At 46.0% G+C, this 24,662-nt stretch overlaps 1 protein-coding gene across 1 annotated transcript; it reads left to right on the top strand.

Moving 5' to 3' along the window:
- Window positions 1–4,447: 4,447 nt before the first annotated feature.
- On the top strand, window positions 4,448–5,835 carry LOC138680795 (uncharacterized). Its single transcript, XM_069768045.1, has 2 exons — window positions 4,448–4,702; window positions 4,854–5,835. The coding sequence occupies exons 1-2, from the start codon at window positions 4,587–4,589 to the stop codon at window positions 5,737–5,739; spliced, it is 1,002 nt and encodes a 333-aa protein (XP_069624146.1). The 5' UTR covers window positions 4,448–4,586; the 3' UTR covers window positions 5,740–5,835.
- The last annotated feature ends 18,827 nt before the right edge of the window (window positions 5,836–24,662 follow it).

Raw genomic sequence — 24,662 nt, 5'->3', positions numbered from 1 at the left:
TTGAATAGATTGACAGAAAATGCAGTGAGCCCGTGGAGGTTGATAGACTGTCCTGCATTTAAATAAAGTGAACCCGTGGGGGTTGGTTAGTGAGTTAGTTAGTTGAAAATTTTGCACTTAGGGTACCGTCACACTATACGATTTACCAACGATCACGACCAGCGATACGACCTGGCCGTGATCGTTGGTAAGTCGTAGTGTGGTCGCTGGAGAGCTGTCACACAGACAGCTCTCTAGCGACCAACGATGCCGAGGTCCCCGGGTAACCAGGGTAAACATCGGGTTACTAAGCGCAGGACCGCGCTTAGTAACCCGATGTTTACCCTGGTTACCAGCGTAAAAAAAAAAAACAGTACATACTTACATTCCGGTGTCTGTCCCTTGCCGTCTGCTTCCCGCACTCACTGACTGCCGGCCGTAAAGTGAAAGCACAGCACAGCGGTGACGTCACCGCTGTGCTCTGCTTTCACTTTACGGCCGGCAGTCAGTGAGTGCGGGAAGCAGACGGCAAGGGACCTGACGGACACCGGAAAGTAAGTATGTAATGTTTTTTTTTTTTTCTACATTTACCCTGGTAACCAGGGTAAACATCGGGTTACTAAGCGCGGCCCTGCGCTTAGTAACCCGATGTTTACCCTGGTTACAAGCGAACGCATCGCTAGATCGGTGTCACACACAGCGATCCAGCGATGACAGCGGGAGATCCAGCGACGAAAGAATGTTCCAAACGATCTGCTACGACGTACGATTCTCAGCAGGATCCCTGATCGCTGCTGCGTATCAGACACAGCGATATCATATGGATATCGCTGGAACGTCACGAATCGTACCGTCGTAGCGATCAAAATGGCACTGTGTGACGGTACCCTTAGGAAAGAATAATTGTTTGCACTTGAATAAAGATAAAATGTTTGCCATTGCACTTATTAGATAGTATACCTGTAAGGGTAATTTCATTTCATAGTTAGTTAGTACATCTGTTATTAAAATGGTCAGCTATAAAAGTAGGTCGGCAATGTAAATATGTTTTTGTTTGTAACGTTTAAGTGTTCTCACCTCCCATAAAGGGAAGCTTAGTATATATTAATTAGTTTTATAGCATTTCAAAAATTGCATGTCTTTTTGCTAATGTATTGCTGTTTTCTTTTCCCAGTCCCGGAGTACTGGATTTAACAAGGGGGAGTGCAGCCTCCTAGGGTCCTGGTCATTGCAGTAATATCATTCTCCTCTAGGGGGGAGTGATGTTAGGCCATGTTCACACAATCCTTTTTTTAATGCGGAACCGCCGCGATTTTGCCGCTGCGGGTCCGCAGCTGTTTTCCATGCAGGGTACATTACAATGATGATTAAGGGAGCCTAGTCTCCAGAAACGCGTTGAGATTCTTACCCATATGGTTGTGCTGAAGTCTGTATCCTCCATGTTTAAAGTTTGTTAATAAAGAAATCGCTTTTTTACGGACTCGGTGAAGCTGGACATTTCTTTCTTTTTTTTTACATTACAATGTACCCTATGGAAAACAGGAACTGCTGTGCCCACATTGCGGAAAATCGTGAAAAAGCCACGCTGAATAGCTGCAGTAAAAAAGAAGTACCATGTCACTTCTTTTTGCGGAACTGCAGCGGTTCTGCACCCATTGACCTCCATTGTGAGGTCAAACCCGCAGTAAAACCCGCAGACGAAAAAAATATCTGCGGGTTTTCTGCGGTTTGTGGTGCAGAACCGCTGCAGCAGGAAGTGCGTGGGCGGAGTGTGGCTGCCCCCCCGTGCCCCAATCCCACCCCCCCATGCTCCGATGTCACCCCCCCGTGCTCCGACGCCCCCCCGTGCCCTAATCTCCCCCCCATATACTTACCGGGCCTCCCGGTGTCCGTCCGGCCGTCTTCTCCCTGGGCGACGCCATCTTCCAAAATGGCGGGCGCATGCGCAGTGCGCCCGCCGAATCTGCCGGCCGGCAGATTCGTTTCAGGCACATTTTGATCACTGTGATAACCTCACAGTGATCAAAATAAAAAAAAAGGTAAATGCCCCCCCCCTTATCACCCCCATAGGTAGTAACAATAATAAAATAAATATTTTTTTTTTTCCCCCACTACAGTTAGAACTAGGGCTAGGGTTAGGGGTAGGGTTAGGGGTAGGGGTAGGGTTAGGGGTAGGGTTAGGGTTAGGGTTAGGGTTAGGGTATTTTCAGCCATTTTAACCCTAAAAAACTTCCTAGAAAACACACAGAAACTGCACTAAAAACCGCATCAAAAAACGCATCAAAAAACGCATCAAAAAACGCACCAAAAAGCACCAAAAAACGCACCTGCGTTTTCTGCCAAGAGCTGCGGTTTTTAGTGCAGAAAAAACAGCAGGGAAATCAGGAACGTGTGAACATGGCCTTATGTTTGAAGGCAATAAAGGAGATCACTTTACTAGGTATCACAAACATGCAACACATTTCATACTCCAGTCCACCAGGGGGAGCTATGCTCCTATTTCTTAGGACACTCTTCACAATTAGGTAAAACTGGTGGTCTGGATAGGAAGTTAGGCAGAAGCTGGCTGGGCTTCACCCAGTTAGCTGCTATCTGAGCTCCGCTCAGGTAGTGGGTCCCTGACAGGGGTGGGATCCTGTCAGAGGCCTAGACAGAAGGCCACGGAGCTGCGCCTGCCCCACGTGCGGCAACATCCTAAGAAAGAGACACGAACAGCAAACTGTATTATAGAGGGTGAGAAACAAAGTCTTAGCAAAAGGAGAAGAAACCAGAAGAAGTTCTGCCCTACACAGGCTGACTCCTTCTGAGGCACAGTATTCGGTAGCCAGAACACCGAGGGAGTAAGGACCTCTACGCTTTACTCTAGAGATCATCTAGCTGCCATAACATCACCCCAGCGGACCACTAAGCAGCCTCGGCCACCCTGACTGAATACCACAGGTGGCGTCACGAACATTTCCCCTTTAAAGACATTTACTTTTTACAACGGACCTCCCGAGGGCCACGGACCGGGTGAGCCACCGTGACATCCCCCCTTCGAGAACCGAAGGACCCGGTATTGAGTACCCCACTGCCCTACGGGGGCGCTCCACCGCCATAGTCCATCAGGTCTTCTATTCTCATGAATCACTCCCCTGACACCTGCATCACTGCATGTAACCATGTTTTCTACTTAATGGCATAAACCACAAGTTCACACAGGATTGGGTCAGTGCTGCATTTCTTTTCATTGCTTAACCCTCCGTCACATACAACTGATCTGACAGGCGCTTCTCTTTTACTTTCATTTCTCCTTCCTCACCAGATTGTGAGGAAACCCCCTCCCTCCAGGTAGTCTCCTGTCTCTTGAAGGTCTGTGAAACCTGATATCACAGTTGGATTTCAGAGCTTCAGGGGTGAGGATATAGCTGCACAGATCTCTCAGGCTCATTGTATGTGAATACGTCACATTCAGTAAGGTTGGTATTTTATGTTTTTATTCATCACAATAGTTTATTTAGCTTGTTTTATGAATGTATAGCAGAAAATGTGAGGATATTTCATAGAAATAAGGGAGATTTTATAAAAGAAAGTGTGCTGCTCAGGCATATACAGTAGTTCCCTAACATATTCCTTCTCTTGCTTCAGATTATCTGCTGAAATGGAGAGGAAAATGTACAATTTATCCAAACAACTTGATGTTGAGGAAGTAACAAACATGCTGTTAGATGATAGAGACCTCACACTGAATGAGGATTTAGGAGAGGAAAGTGAGATTGATTCTCATGATGAGGTGGAAGAATGTGTCCTGGATTCTGAAACAGAGCAAGATGGTGACAGTGGTGAGGATGAAGAAGTTGGATCATATTATATTGGAAAAGATAAAAATACTAAATGGAACAAGAAGCCATTCCAGAAAAAACGTAGGGAACCTTTAAACATTATTACTCACCTTCCTGCAGTAATAGGAACTGCACGTAATGCAAAAACTGCAGTTGAATGCTGGAACAGTATATTTAGGCTACGTTCACATTAGCGTCATGCGACGCAGCGTCGCCGACGCAACGCAAGACGCATTGGAAACGCACGCAAAAACGCACCTTTTTTGACGCTAGCGTCAGACGGATGCGTCGTAAAACGCAGAGTTTTTGGTGCGTTTTTGTTGCGTTTTTACAAAAAACGCAGCGTTTTACGACGCATGCGTTGTCAAACACTGATTAGATCTTTACACACAATTTAGTGTCTAGACACTAGATAACACCACCAATGAATAGAAGAGGGTGGGTTTAGTGTCTAGACAATCGATAATGCCACCAATGGGTAGATGGGGGTGGGTATTAATGTAATAGTGGTATATATACCCCGGCATACATTATTTCAAACCATAGAGCATCAAGATGGATCGTCCCATGGAGAGTATCTACCTCACTTTTCAGCTGGAATTAGCCCTTGCTATAGCTTATGCTTTTGCATGTCATGAACAGAGGAGAAGAGACAAACTACGGAGAAGGATTCGTCGGCGTTTTTGGCTACACCCTATAGTGGAAGTCCGAGAGAGTCGTGGAGCCTACCATTGTCTGTTTGGCGAATTAAATGAGAACCAGGACAAATACTTCGAATACACCAGGATGTCAAAAGACAGCTTCCGATATCTGCTGCGTCTGGTGGAAGGAACCATTTCCAGGCAGGACACGCAGCTCCGTAAATCGATTTCCCCTGAGGAACGTCTGCTGGTGACTCTACGGTACGTAATGGAATGTGAAGGATTTATATGTTCTTGCCATTTTTTAAAGTAACGTGTTTTGTTTTTGTGGGGTGGGGGATTGTAATTAAAAATGAAAAATTCTTTCATACCAATTTAATTAATTATATTTATTTATTTATCTTCTTGTCAGTTTCCTGGCTACCGGAGAGACATTGAGATCACTGCATTTCCAGTTTCGGATTGGAGTCTCCACACTGTCTGGGATTATTGCCGACACTTGCCGCGCATTGTGGGACAACCTCCGGGAGGAATTTTTACCCATCCCTACAAGAGAAATATGGCTTGCCAACGCCCAAAAATTTGAACAAGTGTGTTCTTTCCCTAACTGTATTGGAGCCGTGGATGGGAAGCACATTAGGATTACCAAGCCTTCAAGAAGTGGATCTCTTTTTTTTAATTATAAAAAATACTTTTCCACCGTGCTGATGGCAATTGCAGGTGCGGACTGCAGGTTTATCGCTGTGGACATTGGAGCTTTTGGTCGTGCAAATGATTCACGGACATTTAAGGAGTCTGATATGGGCCGAAGATTGTACAATAACAATTTTAATTTCCCCCAGCCACGACCTCTTCCCAACACCGACGGCCCGGCCCTGCCATTTGTTGTTGTTGGTGATGAGGCTTTTCAAATGAGTGGCAACCTACTTAAACCTTACTCAAGTCGTGGGTTGGACCGCACCAAAACTATATTTAATTACAGACTGTCCAGGGCCAGAAGAACTGTGGAGTGCGCCTTTGGCATCCTGGTCTCCAAATGGCGTATCTTAGGATCCGCCATAAATTTGAAAATTGAGACAGTGGATGAGGTGGTGAAGGCGTGTGTGGTTCTCCACAATTTTATTATTGATAAAGAGAGAGTCAACGTGGAACTTGATGAACCCATACCAAATCCATTGCCTGATTACCAAGCTCATCCTCTGCGGACAACTGTGGAGATTGCTCATATGAGGGACCAATTTGCTGCATACTTTGTTTCTGATGTTGGCCGTGTTTCATGGCAAGATCAAATGGTTTAATTCTTCGTGTTATTATGATGTCATGTAAACACTGTGGAGTCCATGTCATTTAACCATCCTATGTTTGGTTATTGTTATAATGTCCCCTGATTTTCTAATGCGTTGTGTTTTGAAATAAAGTTCTTGTGCCTTTCCGTTTTCACCACACAAATCTCCTATACGTTTTTTCATAGTAATAATAGAATTGTAAAATCCAATATTGAAAGTAATGTGTGTCACACAAAATTTGTGTGTTCCATAGTTTTGACGTATAATAACATAATCGGCTCCCACCTTGTCAACCATTTTTAATCCTGCAGACTATTTGCATAGGGAACCTGGCTTGACAAGGAGGGAGACGATCATGTTTGCAAAACTCTACAGAGTTAACACTATTGTACTCAGGATGCTAGAATTTGTCCAGAGTCAAATAGTGGCGACACTGTGAACATTGCTTCCACCTCACCTTACCAATAATCTTAAGGTACATTAATAAAAGTATTATCCAACGATACCGACCAGTGATACGACTGGATCGAGATCGTTGTTTAGTTGTCGCGTGGTTGCTGGAGAGCTGTCACACAGACAGCTCTCCAGCGACCAAAAAAGAGCAAGTCCCATCTGGGTAAAAGCGCTTTGCCACACTCACGATGTTTACCATTGTAAATGTAATTTTAAAAATTACAAAAAAACCTTACACTCCGGTGTGTGAAACGTCCATCGCCGTCAACTTCCCGTACTGTGGCAGCCCTAAAGCACAGCACAGCGTTTATTATTAAGTCAACGGTGTGCTCAGCTTTACGGGCGTTAATCACAGTGTCAGTGCGGAAAGATGACGGCGAGGGACGTGGTAGACACCTTTTTATATTTGTGGGGTATTGTTCACTTTTTATGTGAGTGTTTAAAACAGTGCGCTAGTAACCCAATATTCCCTTGTTTAAAACAAAGACATCGCTGGATCGGTCTAAACTCGCCGATCCAACAATGACAGCGTCTGATCAGTTACCCAAAAAAAATTCCAAATCATTCGCTGACACCAAAAAACTCACAGCAGGGGCTCAATCGTTTTACGATTTCAGAAAAGATAACGTTGGTTACACATAAGAAACCAACTTTATCTATACTGAAATCGTTGTGTGATGGTACATTGTTAAAAACTTGACATATTGAGCAATGCTGTTTGTGTTTGTAACATCTGAGTACAATGAGCGACAGCCCTATAAAAAAAGGAAATAAAAAAGTGATACAATATTGTCACACATTGCACATCAGGTGTTACAAAGACAAGATTTGTGTGTACGGCGCAAGGTGTGATTTGGTGCAAACTTTATTTGAGACAATAAAAACCAAATTTTTTTTGAAAAAATATAACAAATTTATTTAGGGTACAAAAATAAAATTGGGGAAAATATTTTTATGGGGTACCAATATCCGCAACTAAAGGGGATTCATATCCCACAGTTTTTTGGGGTGTAAAGGAGACCGAGGAGGAGGAGGACGAGGGGGAGGAAGCAGCATACTCTATCACACTAGACGGGATGCCGACATCAATCCAGGAAGTGGATGGTGGTGAGATAAGCAAAGAAGGAGGTGAGGGAGGAGGAGGGACGACCAGTGTCCTTGGCTGGCTACTCCGTCTCCGGGTCGACCCAGGCTGTGTTGATGGTGTGCTCCTCGTTGACCCAGGCTGGGTACTGGGTGTGCTCCGTGTAGACCCAGCCTGGGTACTTGGTGTGCTCCGGGTCGACCCGGGGTGTTTTCTGGTGGTACTTAGGGGAGCAGGCATAGCCAAGGACGTAGTGCTTGTTGTCGTCGTCGTCTTCTTCTTTTTCCTCCTCTCTCCCTCTGGGTGTGGGTCGGCACCCCGTCTGTGTCCCCTTGAAGGCCTGTCAGGCTCAGAACTTTGGGGCTCTGTTCTGTGGTGGCGGTGGCGGTGGCGGTGGCCCTCAGCACGCGGAGCTCTGTGGTGGTGCTCTGCAGCAGGAGTCGGAGTCATGGCAGCCAGCGATGGTACTGCGGGCATATTTGTCGCTGACTGCATGACCCGAGCCTGCTGCAGAGCACTGACATATAAATTGTTGCAGCCCTGCATGAACGAAATCTGGAGTTCCGGCGTAAGATGTTTAACCATGCCGTTGTGAATGGCAGTAAAAAAATGTTTGGCCGGCCTCGAGAGATCCGTTTCGATGTTTTCAAGACGCCGTTCGATATTGCACATTTTATCGCACAGCGCCTTGAAACCATTCTGAAATACGGTGCTCAGATGTAAAAATTCGGACATGGGCGCCCTGTCCGAGGCCCGCTGACGCTGTCGGGAAGACCCGAAGGAAGGAACGCCAGAGGCCTCGGCCAGGGGAACATCTGATGGACCGGCTGCCGGTTCGCCAGATTGTGTTGGTGCAGACCTGCTCTCGCTGTGGGATGGCTGCGACAGTTCAGATGGCGCTTCACAAAGGACCGCTCCAGAGGGTCGGACAGTCTCGCGGGTGCTGCTGTGTGTTCTGTGAAAACATAAGGAAACCATTAGTATACAAAATATCACATTTCACATGCGTCATTAAACTTTACCGCCAGGTATCCATTGCCGCCATAAATATTAAACTATTTTTAATATTGACACTGCATATGCACCATCAATATTAAAAAAAAAGGTATTTATTTATTTCTAAATAGTCAACCAAGGTTGTGGTTTGCAACGCCAGACAATTATGCTTACGTTGGAACTGCCATGACGTCACGGTCATGTGACCGAGACGTCATCACAGGTCCTGCGAGCTGAGCAACCATGGGAACATAACCTGCCTTGCAGTAGAATGTATGCCGTATCTATTATATTTTACTTTTTTGTGTATAAAAAATCGTGGATACACCTGGATGGGCAATATACTACTCCACTATGAAATATTGGCTGGGCTTGGACAATCTACTATTTTTATGTATACTTCAGATTTTAGTGAAATTGCTAAAAGTCAAGCTCACCATTGTTGTAATCCCAGAAGGGAGCCGCTGTGTCAAGTGTGAGAAGACCAGAAATGAATTACAAATTCAAGGTCAACGAGGTGTGAAAAGTAAAAACAAAATTCACTTTAATCAAAAGCAGAGGATGAAACATCTGCACAATACAATAAAAACACTATCTACGCGTTTCAGGTCTGATGTTCCCTGTCACCTGAAACGCGTAGATAGTGTCTATTGCATTGTGCTGATGTTTCATCCTCTGCTTATGATTGAAGTGGATAAAAGTATGTATTTTTTACTTTTCACACCTCGGTGAACTTGCCTTTTTTTCTTCATTTCTATACTTGGGACTTGCCAAAATAAATGGCTGGGCAATAAGCAACGTGGCTGGAATGTAGTATGTGAATATGCATGTTGTAAAAACTAGGTATGTGCATAGGTACTATACTTACTCTCTGCTTTCAAGGACCGGTCGCAAGAACTGCAGTATACGGTTATACTTGTACACCGAGGTCCTTGAAGCGGCAGCACCACTACGAGTCTGTCCCTCCTTTTTCAGGCCCCTCCGGAAGCGGTCCTTCATGGAGCGCCATCTGGTCTTCAATTGTTTAACTGTGTATTAAAAATAAAAAATAAAAAAGGTTTTAGATAATATATTGAAAACGATTACGCAACCGTGTGCAATCCCAATAGAAGACATCACAGACGGTTGTGTAATCCTGGCATGATGGGTCACAGCAGCATTTTGGAAATACTTACGGAAACTAGTTTTGGCCTTTGGTGAAGCGCTGTCGAAGCCATCCCACAGCAATTGTGCCACCTCCAACCACAGACGCCGCAATATGCCCTGGTCCGCGTGCTGGGGGTCACGGCTGTCCCACAACGGGCCCCGTGCTTCTATTGATGCCACCATAAGGTCGATATTAAGTGGCTCATCCAGGACCCGTTGTGAAACCTAAAAAAAAATAGAAAATATTAATGTTTGAAAGATAAAAAAAATTGTCCCTACCTCCTCCACCGCCACCTACTACACACAACACCACAACCTCCCACCACCCCCCATACCCGCAAAAAATAAAAAAATTATAGGTTTGAAAGAAATACTTACGCTCCGTCCTGCAACCACAGCTTGGCCCCGTGGTCCCTGCTGCTGCTCCCTCTCTTCCTCCTGGTTCTCCTCCTCACTTGAAGAAGCCTGCAAAATAGTTTACCAAAAAGTTGAGTGACCCATCTACAAATGACAGCGAATATAGTAAGCAATAGTAGATCATGGACTCACCGGACTCCTCAGCGGTGGGGTATTGCTGGAATCACTGCCGCTGGCCATGACTAATAATGCAAATCTGAAATAAAGAACAAAATAACATTGATACTATGCTCCTATGCACAATCCAGCAATAAATAAAAAAAAAAAAAAAAAAAAGTCATTTAAACCACAAAGAACATTGCACTCCAACTGAACTAACGCTGAGCAAACAACACTGCCACATTGATTAGATTGATTAGATTAAAGAAACAATGGCAGAGACAACCCAATGCCAGAGTACAAAAGCCTAAAGATAAGAAAACTAATCTACAACAGACCCTATGTAGTAATTAGTGTTGAGCATTCCGATACCGCAAGTATCGGGTATCGGCCGATACTTGCGGTATCGGAATTCCGATACCGAGATCCGATACTTTTGTGGTATCGGGTATCGGTATCGGATACATAGAGATGTGTAAAATAAAGAATTAAAATAAAAAATATTGATATATTTACCTCTCCGGCGGCCCCTGGACTCAGCGCGGGTAACCGGCAGGCTTCGTTGTTCAAAATCAGCGCTTTTAGGACCTGAGAATCACGTCCCGGCTTCTGATTGGTCGCGGGCCGCCCATGTGACCGCCACGCGACCAATCACAAGCCGCGACGTCACCGCAAGCTATTAACGCGCTCATTTTTAAAAATGAGCGCGTTAATGGCTTTCAAAGACGTAGCGGCTTGAAAGTCATTAACGCGCTCATTTTTAAAAATGAGCGTGTTAATAGCTTGCGGTGACGTCGCGGCTTGTGATTGGTCGCGTGGCCGCGACCAATCACAAGCCGCTACGTCTTTGAAAGTCATTACCGCGCTCATTTTTAAAAATGAGCGCGTTAATAGCTTGCGGTGACGTCGCGGCTTGTGATTGGTCGCGTGGCGGTCACATGGGCGGCCCGCGACCAATCAGAAGCCGGGACGTGATTCTCAGGTCCTAAAAGCGCTGATTTTGAACAACGAAGCCTGCCGGTTACCCGCGCTGAGTTCAGGGGCCGCCGGAGAGGTAAATATATCAATATTTTTTATTTTAATTCTTTATTTTACACATCCCTATGGATCCCAGGGCCTGAAGGAGAGTTTCCTCTCCTTCAGACCCTGGGAACCATGAGAATACCTTCCGATACTTGATGTCCCATTGACTTGTATTGGTATCGGATATCGGTATCGGCGATATCCGATATTTTTCGGGTATCGGCCGATACTATCCGATACCGATACTTTCAAGTATCGGACGGTATCGCTCAACACTAGTAGTAATCACAAAAAAGGTTTTTTTTTTTTTTTTTTTTTTAAAAAGTACAGAATGAACGGAGCAACACAAAAAACACAATATTTTTTTTGTAAGTAACAACAACACCCAAAAATTAAGGGCATAAACATTAATAACACACCGTACTTTACAATAAAACCGACAGGGACGGAGACAATAAAAGGCCATACAACGCCATACATCGCAACCAGAAAACTTACAACAATGTCTTTACACAACCACAGTGCTGAACATAATACACATCTTGCAATAAAAAATTAATAAATGTAATAAAAGGGCGCAGAATCATTCTATACTACCATACTTTAATATAAAACCGACAGGGCCGGAGACTATTAAACGTCATCATATAACGCAAGAATAAAACATCACAACTGAATTCAAAAAAACACCACCAAACCAATAAATGGAAAAATCTATCCTGGAAAGAACAATAATCAAGGCCGCAGACAATGAAACGCCATCCTATACAATGCCATACATCACAACCAGACTAAAAATACAACAATATCTTTAACCACAGTGCAGAATATAATACACAACTTGCAATAATAATTTTAAAAAACATGTAGAAAATGCAGAGAATCATTCTATACTTACATCTCTGGACAGCGGATGAAAAGACTGTAGTAGGAGTAGATGTACTCTGTAGTGTAGCCTGCAGCAGAAGTGACAAACAATCCAACATTTTCTTTATATATGGGGGATGTTTTTCTCACTGTTTGCACTGTCTAGACACTGTCTAGACACTTTTTTGTTTCTTTTTATCTAACGACGCATGCGTCGCACAACGCACGCAAAACGCACACAAGTGCGTCGTCAATACGTTTCAATGGGAAATTATAACGCATTGACGACGCACGAGCGACGCAAGTGCGACGCGCGCGTTTTTTTGACGCTACAAAAATGCTACATGTAGCGTCTCCGACGCCACCCAGGTGCGGTGAAACGACGCATGCGTCGTGCGTTTTACCGAAAACGCACGACAACGCAACGCATGCGTCCCCAATGATAAAGATAGGGGCGCATGACGCATGCGTTGCCGTGCGTCGACGACGCTGCGTCGCATGACGCTAATGTGAACGTAGCCTTACAGATGACATTCTGGACTCTATTGTCACATATACCAACCAATATATAGACATTATAAAGGACAAGTACATCTGCAACAGAACCATCAAGCCCACAGATGAAATAGAACTGCATGCTTTTTTTGGATTACTGTACCTTGCAGGAGCTTATAGGGCAAATAGACAAAGTTTGGAGGAACTTTGGGGTAAAGATGGGGATGGAGTTGAAAAATTTAGCCTTGTTATGTCCATAAACAGATTCAAGATTCTAATTCGTTGCCTTTGGTTTGACGACAGAACTACCCGAACCGAACGCAAAACACATGACCGACTTGCTCCAATTCGTGATATATTTCAAAGATTTGTTGTAAACTGTAAACAAAGTTATTACCCTGGAGAGAATCTCACTATTGACGAAATGCTCCCTGGTTTTCGTGGTAGATGTGCCTTTCGTCAATATATTCCATCAAAGCCAAACAAATATGGAATAAAAATTTATGCCCTTGTTGATGCCAGTAAGACCTACACTTACAACCTGGAAGTTTATGCAGGAAAACAACCAGAAGGTCCTTACTGTGTGAGCAACAAACCCATTGATGTTGTAAAAAGACTGGCTGAACCCTTATTTGGATCGGGTCGCAATATTACAGCTGACAATTGGTTTACAAGTTGTGATCTGATTGATTATCTGAAAATTCAGAAGCTGTCATATGTGGGAACTGTAAGAAAAAACAAAAGGGAATTGCCGCCACAGTTTGTAAGTGTGAAAGAGAGACAACAGTACAGCAGTATGTTTGCATTCCATAATGGAAAGGCTTTAGTTTCCTATGTACCACATGCCAAAAAAATCGTACTTCTTCTATCAACACTTCATGATGATGCTGCCATCGATCCTGGGACTGGGGCAGAAAAAAAACCGGAGATAATTACATTTTACAATGCCACCAAAGGGGGTGTGGATACAGCAGATCAGATGTGCTCCACTTTCAACGTCAGCAGAAACATCAAACGCTGGCCAATGGTCATATTTTTTGCTATGTTGAATTTGGGTGGTATAAATTCACAAGTAATTTATCTTGAAAACAAGCTTGAACCACTCCGTAGACGATTGTATCTGAAAAAATTGGCCCATGAACTAGTACTTGGAGAGCTACGCAGGAGAAGCGTGAAAACAATCGGTATCCCCTCTCGCCTTCAAGTTCAGCTCAAAAGGTTCCGCCCAGAAGATGATGGTGAAAAGTCACCATCTGCACCACCTCACAAAAGAAGGAGATGTACCACCTGCCAAACGGAAAGCGGAACCAGAAGGCTTTCAAATTATGAATGTCTCAAATGTCAAAAAGCAATTTGCCTGACACATGCAAAAATGGTGTGTAATTCTTGCTATTTGCTCTGCAAGTGTGACTTTTCTGGGGAAACCTCAGCATCTACTTCTGATTGAATATGTTTTTAATAGTACTTAAGGTACCTTAAAATTAAGTTTGTGTTCAAAAATTTTCTTTGTACATTTTTTTGAGAGAGTCGAACTGGGGACTATTTGGCGGGAGTTTTGAAAAGTTTGTATTTCATAGTTATTAGTTTTATGTTAAGTAAATGTTTTTTTTTTGCAACTGATTATGTGTAGTCTCTTTTATTACATCCCTATGAAGGTCACTGATCACTTTTAGAGCACTGAAATTGCAAACATTAGATATTATAGGTATTTTTCCAGCAGGCGCCTGACAGGCACATTGTATGTGAACTCGTTAGTCCGAATATTGTATGTGACGGAGGGTTAAGATTCACATATATGTAAAGAACTGACACAAAGATGGCACATGGATGACAATATGTATGAAAGTGAAAGGATGGAACAGCTCTGCATTTAGCTTCTACCACTTCCTTCCCTCTCACCTCTACATATCATCCTATTAATAGGGTAATCTCCTGTCTTAGTAATGTAAAAATCTACTTTTATTCACTGAAGACAGATTTTACCCTTAAATTGAGAATTTTGAGAAAGGATGATCAGTTTAGAATGAAAAAGAAGTAGATTCATAAGTTATATTTCAAAGTTCCTTATTTTTTCATACACTATTGATTTATTAAATAAAAATTAAAACAATGGTTAATCTTTAAAGGAACACTGACTACACTTAAATATTACAGAAAGGGGATGCTATTACCAGCAGTCACCAAACTCTTCATGAGGCAGGTGGTGAAAAACCCTCAAGTAGCTACAAAATACCTGCAGCAAAATTTGATGGTAACAGGCACCAATGTTTCGGTTTGCACAGTAAAGTGTATACTAAATACCGAAGGTCTCCAATGCTAAATTCCAGATCAAGCACCCAAGTCTAAAGCACAAGACAAGCCAGGTCCAATATGCTCAAAACCATGTAAATTAGCCACAGTGGAATTGGCATTTTGTTCTAAGGAGGGATGAAAAATAGAGCTTTTTGGACCTATGGATCAGAGAAACTTGTAGAGGAGGGAGAATGAAGCCTATGTAAAGCCAGTGACTGGGATGTAACACACAGACAAGTGCGACAGGCAGATGCTGCACTGATTATTTGGAATCATCCAGCAACTATAGGGGTTAAAATGGGTATAGCAGACAGAGAGTGGTTAGCTTAGCCCCAGGTGATACTGAGAAAGTTATTATTGAGTCTTAGATATCTGAAAGTAAAGTGTGTGTTTGTTAGGGGTTGAGTTCCTGCCTCTGCACAGGGGGAACCTTGAGCCATCTCCACTGCAGTCTCCCATTCTTGTCCTGCCACAGTGGCACCTGCTCAGCCAAGGCGTTGGTCCCAGCGTCTCACTCACTCTGATACTGTGCAAAGGGTTACTGCTGCCTTTCCAGCTTGTGCCACTGTAGCCAGTACTGGTCAGCGGTGAGCAGACGGCTTTGGGACTAAGTCCTACTTTTCCCCTTCTGAGCATGCCCAGGGTAAGATCTCTCATTGGAGATCAAGGGTCACACGCTCTGGTACTGCAGCAACTCCCATTGGTCCTCTAGGAAGGTCCTGAAGTTGCAGCTATAAAAGGTTCGCATGACTGCACGGCCATGCGCTAGTATCAATCTATGTTATGTGCTTTGCGCCAGTGTGGTCTTGTGTGTATGTATTTAGGGCCCTGGCTGAAATAAGCCCCTAGAATACCGGCACCTCTGGTGAGGAGTTTTGTGTGTATGTAATCAGGGTACCAACTGAAATAATCCCCTAGTATACCGGCACCTCCGGTGAGGAGTTTGTGTGTGCAAGACCACTGACTGCTATCAGCTCAGCAGCTAGCTGTGTACTCCTGTGAGTCTAACAGGGCACAGTGCTTTCTTTTGTTGGCGACTCTGTGAAGTAACAGAGTTTGCTTATACCGCCATATAGTGCCATTTGCTAGCAGCAGGTTCCTCCTGCACGGTGGACCCCGGGCTGCGAGCGCACCAATAACTTCATCTATTTACTTGGTGCGTTCCGCTAGCCCTAACAGAATACTAGTGCCAGGGTCTGGCTAGTAAATGGCAGACGATCAGCGTCTACAGCGGTACATCCAGCAGCTGGAGGGTAGGTTGGTGGCTCTAGAACGCACAACCTCAGCTGTGGATGTTACCGCAGTCGCTGTTCAGGCTGCTAGTGTGGCTGCAGCCAGTTTGTCCTCTGCCACCCCTGCTCCAACATTATCCCGTCTCCCGCTTCCAGACAAGTTTGCTGGTGACAGTAAGCAATGTCGGGGATTCGTGAGTCAGTTCTCCATACATCTAGAGCTTCTGGCTGCACTCTTTCCTGCGGAATGGGTAAAAGTGGGTTTTATCTTATCCCTTTTATCGGGCAGGGCATTGGAGTGGGCAACGCCGTTGCGGGAGCGCAATGATCGTGTGGTGCAGAGTGCTCCTCTCTTCCCAGACTCTCTGAAACAGGTATTTTTAGGACCTCGTGTCACCCACGATATGGCGCTCCAACTGTTGGCAATAACACAGGGTTCGTCCATGGTCAGCCAGTTCGCTTTCCAGTTCCGGACTCTGGTCTCAGAGCTGGAGTGGCCGGATAAAGTCCTTATTCCGGTGTCCTGGAAACGACTGGCAGACCATGCGAAGGACGCCTTGGCCACCAGGGAGATTCCCGCCACACTGGAGGAGCTCATTACAATATCTACCTGCATCGACCTCCGTTTTAACGAGTGGAGGTTATAGCAGACCCAGCGTAGGCAGAGGCTCTGGCTGGCTTCCACCTTTGCCAGACCTCTAGAATCTTCCGTTCAGGCGTCCGACTCCCATGAGGCCATGGAGGTTTCTCGAGCGGGACCTAAGTCCCGGGCTGCTCGAGTACCACTGGTTTGTAATATTTGCCAACAGTTAGTACATTATGCTAATAAATGTCCACAGTGGTTGGGAAACAATCGCGTCTAGTAACCATTGGAGGAGGTTCACTAGACACAGTGGCATTTTCCTCCAAGCTGTCCTTTAAAGGAACAATCACTTTAGGCTCATCCACTCTAAAGGTACCATCACACTGAACGATATCGTTATCAATATCGTTGCTTTTTGTGACGTAGCAACGATATAGTTAACGAAATCGTTCTGTGTGACAGCGACCAACGATCAGGCCCCTGCTGGGAGATTGTTGGTCGCTGGGGAAAGTCCAGAACTTTATTTCGTCGCTGGATCTCCCGCTGACATCGCTGGATCGGCGTGTGTGATGCCGATCCAGCGATGTCTTCACTGGTAACCAGGGTAAACATCGGGTTACTAAGCACAGGGCCGCGCTTAGTAACCCGATGTTTACCCTGGTTACCAGCGTAAACGTAAAAAAACCAAACAATACATACTTACCTTCAGCTGTCTGTCCCCGGCGCTCTGCTTCTCTGCACTCCTCCTGCATCCTGTGTCAGCACCGGCCAGCCGGAAAGCACAGTGGTGACGTCACCGCTCTGCTTTCTGGCTGGCCGGCGCTGACAGTGCAGAGGAAAGCAGAGCGCCGGAGGACAGACAGCTGAAGGTAAGTATGTAGTGTTTGTTTTTTTAACGTTTACACTGGTAACAGCTCTCCAGCTGTGTGACAGCTCTCCAGCGACCAAACAGCGACGCTGCAGCGATCGACATCGTTGTCGGTATCGCTGCAGCGTCGCTGAGTGTGAAGGTACCTTTACAGTTGAGCTTTGTGTGGACTCAGGAGCAGAGGGGAATTTCATGCCCTCTGCCTTTGCTCACCGCCACGCAAAACCTCTGGTGATGCTCGCCAAACCGGTGACTGTTCGAGTAGTGAATGGGTCGACACTGCCCTCACAAATCACACATCAGACTATCGCTTTCACTTTATCCATGTCCCCTTCCCATCAGGAGATTATTTCCCTTCTTGTCATTCCCTAGGGAATAGACGAGATTTTGCTGGGAATACCCTGGCTCCGTTTCCACTCCCCACATATTGTGTAGACCTCTGGGAGGATATTGGGTTGGAGTGAATCATGTAAGGGCAGATGTGTGAGGGAGTGCGTTCAGGTTACCACTACAGAGATACCCACAGATCTTACTTCTCTTCCCAAGTGCTATTGGTATTATGCAGACGTGTTCTCCAAAAAGGCTGCGGAGACCCTTCCGCCTCACCACCTCTATGACTGTCCTATTGATCTCATGCCTAGGGCAGAACCTCCTCGGGAACGAGTCTATCCCCTCTCTCTCCCGGAAATGGAGGCTATGTCCCAATGCATCCAGGAGAATTTGGCAAGAGGGTTCATTAGGAAGTCAGTGTCATCTGCAGGGGCGGGGTTCTTCTTCGTACAGGAGAAGAACGGAGAATTACATCCGTGCATAGATTACAGGGGTCTTAACGCCATCACCATTAAGAATAAGTACCCATTGCCCCTGATTTCTGAGCTGTTTGATAGGCTACGGGAAGCAAGGGTATTTACCAAATTAGATCTGCAGGGTGCTTATAACCTGATTCGCATCCATGAGGGGGAAGAATGGAAGATGACTTTTAATACCAGGGATGGGCACTATGAATATCTGGTGATGCCCTTCAGGCTCTGTAATGCCCCTGCTGTTTTCCAAGACTTTGTTAACAATATATTCCGGGATATGCTCTCCACCTCGGTCGTAGTCTATCTCGATGATATTCTCATCTTCTCTCCAGATATTGAATCCCACCGGAGAGATGTTTGCAGAGTCTTCGACCTATTACAGGCAAATTCCCTCTATGCAAAGTTGGAGAAATGTGTGTTGGAGCAGGAGTCTTTACCTTTCCTGGGCTATATCATCTCTGCCCAGGGATTGGCTATAGATCCTGCCAAACTACAGGCTGTGATGGACTGGCAAGAACCCCATTCTCTTAAAGCGGTGCAGCGCTTTATGGGGTTTAGTAATTACTATCGCAAGTTCATCCCCCATTTCTCAACTTTGGTAGCTCCCTTGGTAGCCCCCACCAAGAAGGGAGCAAATCCCAAATTGTGGTCTGAAGAGGTCTCCAAGGCTTTCATTTATACTAAGTCTTATTTTGCTAGCCCTCTCATTCTACATCGTCCCGATGTTGATAAGCCGTTTATATTGGAGGTGGATGCCTCATCCGTTGGTGCTGGAGCAGTCCTCTTCCAAAAGGATGCTCAAGGTCGAAAGCATCCTTGCTTCTTCTTCTCCAAGACCTTCACTCCAGCAGAGAGGAATTATTCCATCGGGAACAGGGAGTTGCTAGCAATGAAGTTGGCCTTCTCGGAGTGGAAACATCTTTTGGAGGGGGCTCGCTTTCCCTTCCAAGTCTTCACTGACTACAAAAAATTGGTGTACTTACAAACAGCCCAGCGGCTAAATTCTCTTTAGGCCAGATGGTCCTTGTTCTTTTCGCAGTTCCACTTCACCCTCCATTATCTCTCTGGGGAGAAGAACATTCGTACTGACGCTCTCTCTTGCTCTGTTGTGTCTATTGAGGAGGAGGAAGGGGAGCCTCAGCTTATTGTCCCTTCTGAGAGCCTGAGAACCATAGCTCCGGTTTCGCTAGAGTCAGTGCCTCCGGGCAAGACTTTTGTACCTACCAAGTTGTGACCGGAGGTTCTCTCTTGGGCTCATTTGTCCAGGGTGGGTGGAAATTTTGGGATAAAGAGGACATCTGAGCTGCTGGCGAGGACATACTGGTGGCTGCATGTAGTCCGTTACATCAGAGATTATATTCAGGCATGTGTCTCCTGCGCCAAAAATAAGTCTCCTCGACAACGGCCAGCTGGGTTACTTTATCCCTTGCCAGTGACAGACAGGCCCTGGGAGATGGTCAGGATGGACTTTGTGGTGGGCTTACCCAAGTCTCGTGGCTGCACCATCATTTGGGTTATCACCGATAATTTTTCTAAAATGGTGCACTTGGTGCCGCTTCCACGGCTACCTTCTGCATGGCCCTTGGCAACTTTGTTTATAAAACACATCTTCCGCCTACACGGTATGCCGGACAAAATTGTCAGTGACCGGGGTCCCCAGTTTGCATCTCGGTTCTGGAGAGAGCTTTGTCATCTTCTCAGCATTGAGTTGAATCTCTCTTCCGCATATCATCCCGAGACGAATGGGTTGGTAGAGAGGGCCAACCAGACCTTGGTCACATATCTGCGACATTTTGTCTCAGCCAGGCAGGATGACTGGGCATCCTTGCTATCATGGGCGGAGTTTGCGCTGAACAATGCCGCAGCTGACTCCACTGGACAGACCCCATTCCTCATTAACTACGGTCAGCATCCGCGGGTTCCTGTTCCTATGCCCGTGTCTTCCGCCGACTCCAGGGTGGCAGACTGGGCTGTGAAGGCACGGGACATTTGGGACCACACTAAGGATGCCATTCAGGCTTCCAAGGAGAGAATGAGGTCCTCCACCGAGGCACATCAGCGCCCCGCTCTGACATTTGCTCCTGGCGACTTAGTGTGGCTCTCCGCCCGTAACATCAGGCTGCGAGTTGAGTCCACTAAGTTTGCACCTCGCTACTTGGGCCTCTTCAAGGTCCTCGAACAGGTTAACACTGTGGTCTACCGTCTTGCCCTTCAACCACGCCTGGGTATCACCGACACCTTTCATGTGTCCCTCTTGAAGCCCGCATACATGTCCCGTATTTCCGAGTCATCTGCCGGGACATCGGGTTTGTCTACGGACGATTACGAGGTGAATGCTATTTTGGGTGCAAGGTCGTACGTGGCAAAAAAAAATTTATTTGGTGGACTGGAAGGGTTATGGTCCTGAGGACAGGTCCTGGGAGCCTGCTGAGCACATTCAGGCTCCGCAGCTCATTGCTGCCTTCAAGCGTAGCGAGGTCCAAGGAGGGGGGTAATGCTATGGGTCGAGTTCCCACCTCTGCACAGGGGGAATTTTGAGCCATCTCCGCTGCGGTCTCCCATTCTTCTCCTGCCGCAGTGGAGCCTGCTCAGCGGAGGCGTCGGTCCCAGCGTCTCGCTCAGTCTGATACTGTGCAAAGGGTTACTGCTGCCTTTCCAGCTTCTGCCATTGTAGCATTGTAGCCAGTACTGGTCAGCGGCGAGCAGACGGCTTTGGGACTAAGTCCTACTTTTCCCCTTCTAAGCATGCCCAGGGTAAGATCTCTCATTGGAGATCAAGGGTCACATGCTCAGGTACTGCAGCAACTCCCATTGGTCCTCTAGGAAGGTCCTGAAGTTGCTTAAGTTCTGTGGCAGCCTCCCATTGGTCTTTCTGGGAAGGTCGTGAAGTTGCAGCTATAAAAGGTTCGCATGACCGCACGGCCATGCGCTAGTATCAATCTATGCTATATGCTTTGCGCCAATGTGGTCTTGTGTATATGTATTTAGGTCCCTGGCTGAAATAAGCCCCTAGAATACCTGCACCTCCGGTGAGGAGTTTGTGTGTGTGCAAGACCACTGACTGCAATCAGCTCAGCAATTAGTTGTATACTCCTGTGAGTCTATGAGGGCACAGTTCTTTCTTTTGTCGGCGACTCTGTGAAGTAACAGAGTTCGCTTATACCGCCATATAGTGCCATTTTCTAGCAGCAGGTTCCTCCTGCACGGTGGACCCCAGGCTGCGAACGCACCAATAACTTCATCTATTTACTTGGTGCGTTCCGCTATCCTTAACAGTGTTAGAGAGTCTCCCGTCAGACTGAACGCAGACAAGTTGTATAGCCCAGCTCTTCCAGGGAAGTGATTGCTGTAATCATAGAAGCAGTTAAGACAGCCATAAGCATCTTTATTGCTTCAAGATAGAAGTAAGAGAGCTACAGCACTGGACTCATCCCCTTCTCCCAACCTCACTGCATGAGCAAGGTACAGTTATGCTTAGGTTAAGACACTGTGTGTGAAGAGAAGTTATCTGTGAAAAGACTTTCATATATGTTGATGAAGCATTGCATTGGAGTGATTCTGTGTGATGAAAAGGAGCTTGAATAAGACCTCTGTGATCAGCTTCAGCTCAGGAACTGTGTCATAGCTGGGTTCCTGTAAACTGTTACCTTCCCTCTACTGTGAAGAATTATAATTAATGGTTGCCCTGAAAAATATTTAGAATTGAGCATCCTCAGTGGTTGATACCTTTGCAAGCTTTAGAGACTACTCAGGCCTCTTCATCAGGCATACTCTAAAAGAAATTCTGGAGAATCACATATTTATGCATAAAACATCGCAGAAAAAAACCAAAACAAAACATGGATAAGACAGGTGACATGAAGCAGAATTACCATGGGAGATAAACAGTTATGTCCAAAAATATTGGACCAGTTCTTAGATAGGAAATGTTTTATTGTCCTCTGATTGGGGTCTGGTTCTGTTGTGATGACCCCACATGGTCTGAAGGGCAAATTCCTTAGTTCCTTAGTTGATGTAAAAAGACATAAATCCATGCGACACATTCATTCCTGCGCTAAGACTGTCAAAGGTCATCATCAGTTTATATTCCCATATTCTCCTGTCTCTCTGAGATTTGAAGTCACCTTTTAAAATAAGTAGTTTCATGTCCATAATGTTATGATTGGAGAAACAAAAATGTATTGCCACAAGTACAGGGCTGCCACTAGGAATTTCGGGGCCCCATACTGGCAAAATTTTTTGGGCCCCCTTGAGACTCCGCCCAGGCTCCACCCCAGCCCCGCCTCCACCCCTCGAACTGTCCACAGCCCCACCGCTCTCTCTTGGAAAAACTCCACTTCTCACCTATCACACATTAACAGTTCCCATCACCAGATCACACATATAACAGCAGCTTTTGTTTTGGCCAAAAGATTTTTCTAATCTGCCACCACGACACGGTAGACTCTTTTGGCCGGGCCCTATGCTACTGTACCCTATTAAAAATTTGTTAAAATATGAAATACAATTTAGGTATATTTTTATTTATTTTTCAATTTTTAAAATGACCAATAATATCACATACAAGGGACAAATACAACCACACCATAACCAGACACCATATTACCACCACAGTGACTGAATAATACCACATACAAGGAACAAATATCTCTGCATCATGTCCAAATCACATATTACCACCACATGGTGGTCAATAAAACCACATATGGGGAACAAATGCCACCACACCATGACCAGACCACATATTACCACCACAGTGACCGAATAATAGCACATACAAGGGACAAATACCACCGCACCATGACCAGACCACATATTACCACCACATAGTGACTGAATACTGCAATACTGATCATTAATTAAAAAAAAAACACAATACTAATATCACCATATGAGCCATTATACACAGGAGATCTGTACTTAGTATGCAGTGTCTGTGTACAGGAAACACACTGACTCACCAGTGACGTCTCTAGATGAAGTCCTTCAGCCTCGCTTTCCATCTTCATCCAGCACAGACCGCCACCACGTCTTCCAGCCAGGACTTGTCTCTGCAGGAAATAACACAGTTATCTAGAGCTCCTCTTGCAGAACACATTGCTTAATTTTTTCCACAACTTCTACACTACACCAGATGAAGAAAAAAAAGCGACATAGTATCATTCTACACAGTAACAGGACGGCCCCCCATTTAAAACAGTATCCTCAAAAAATAAAATAAATACATCACTGCAGTAATAATATCCCTTAATTAGCCCCTATGGTAATAATATCCCCCATCCTGGCCCGTGTATCTCATTCCTGGCTCCAGCCATATGTTCTCACATTCTGCCCCCATATGATCTCCCCATCTGTCCCATGATCCTGCCCTATCTGTCCCATGATCCTGACCCATCTGTCCCATGATCCTGACCCATCTGTCCAATGATCCTTCCGCCCCATCTGTCTCCATCGTATCCATCCTGCCCCATCTGTCTCCATCCTGCCCCATATTCCTGCCCCATCTGCCCTATATTCCTGCCCCATTTGTCTCCATCCCGCCCCATGTCTCCATCCTGCCTCATGTCTCCATCCTGCCCCATATCCTTGCCCCATCTGTCTCCATCCTGCCCCATATTCCTGCCCCATTTGTCTCCATCCTGCCCTATATTCCTGCCCCATGTCTCCATCCTGCCCCATCTGTCTCCATCCTGCCCCCTATGTCTCCATCCTGCCCCATTTGTCTCCATCCTGCCCCATTTGTCTCCATTCTGCCTCATGTCTCCATCCCGCCCCGTGTCTCCATCCCGCCCCATGTCTCCATCCTGCCCCATGTCTCCATCCTGCCCCATTTGTCTCCATCCTGCCCCCTTGTCACACATTCTACCCCCTGTGTCACACATTCTACCCCCTGTGTCACACATTCTACCCCCTGTGTCACAAATTCGGCCCCGTGTTTGCATTCCTGCCCCGTGTCTCACATTCCTGCCCCCTGTGTTTAATTCCTGCCCCCTGTGTTTTAATTCCTGCCCCGTGTCTCACATTCCTGCCCCCTGTGTTTTAATTCCTGCCCCGTGTCTCACATTCCTGCCCCCGTGTCTCACATTCCTGCCCCCTGTGTTTTAATTCCTGCCCCGTGTCTCACATTCCTGCGCCCGTGTCTCACATTCCTGCCCCCTGTGTTTTAATTCCTGCCCCCTGTGCTTTAATTCCTGCCCCGTGTCTCACATTCCTGCCCCCGTGTCTCACATTCCTGCCCCCGTGTCTCACATTCCTGCCCCCGTGTCTCACATTCCTGCCCCTGTGTCTCCCATCCTGCCCTCTTATCTTTATCATGCCCCGGGCTTGCCGCATTCAGTAAAAAAAAAAAGCCTTTCTCCTTACCTGGCCGGGCTCCAGCGCCGACGTCCATCGCAGGCATTTCAGCGTGGAGTCTCAGACGCAGGTTCAGTGTACTGTCTGAAGCCTACTGCTGGGGCCGGGGCCCGATGGGCAGATGAGATGGGGCCTGATGTGGCCCCCTCTGCCCACCAGGCCCCATACGCCAGTCACGGCTGTAATACCCTGATGGCAGCCCTGCACAGGTAGATCCATTCTT

This window comes from Ranitomeya imitator, chromosome 5 (genome assembly GCF_032444005.1).
Source record: "Ranitomeya imitator isolate aRanImi1 chromosome 5, aRanImi1.pri, whole genome shotgun sequence".
Taxonomy (NCBI): domain Eukaryota; kingdom Metazoa; phylum Chordata; class Amphibia; order Anura; family Dendrobatidae; genus Ranitomeya; species Ranitomeya imitator.
This window is presented reverse-complemented; position numbering and strand designations above follow the sequence as displayed.

Bases quoted from the DNA above. Each gene is read 5' to 3' on its own strand.
- LOC138680795 (XM_069768045.1), top strand. From the start codon at position 4,587: ATGTCAAAAGACAGCTTCCGATATCTGCTGCGTCTGGTGGAAGGAACC. The intron at 4,703-4,853 runs GTACGTAATGGA...TCTTCTTGTCAG, and splicing joins CGTCTGCTGGTGACTCTACG to TTTCCTGGCTACCGGAGAGA.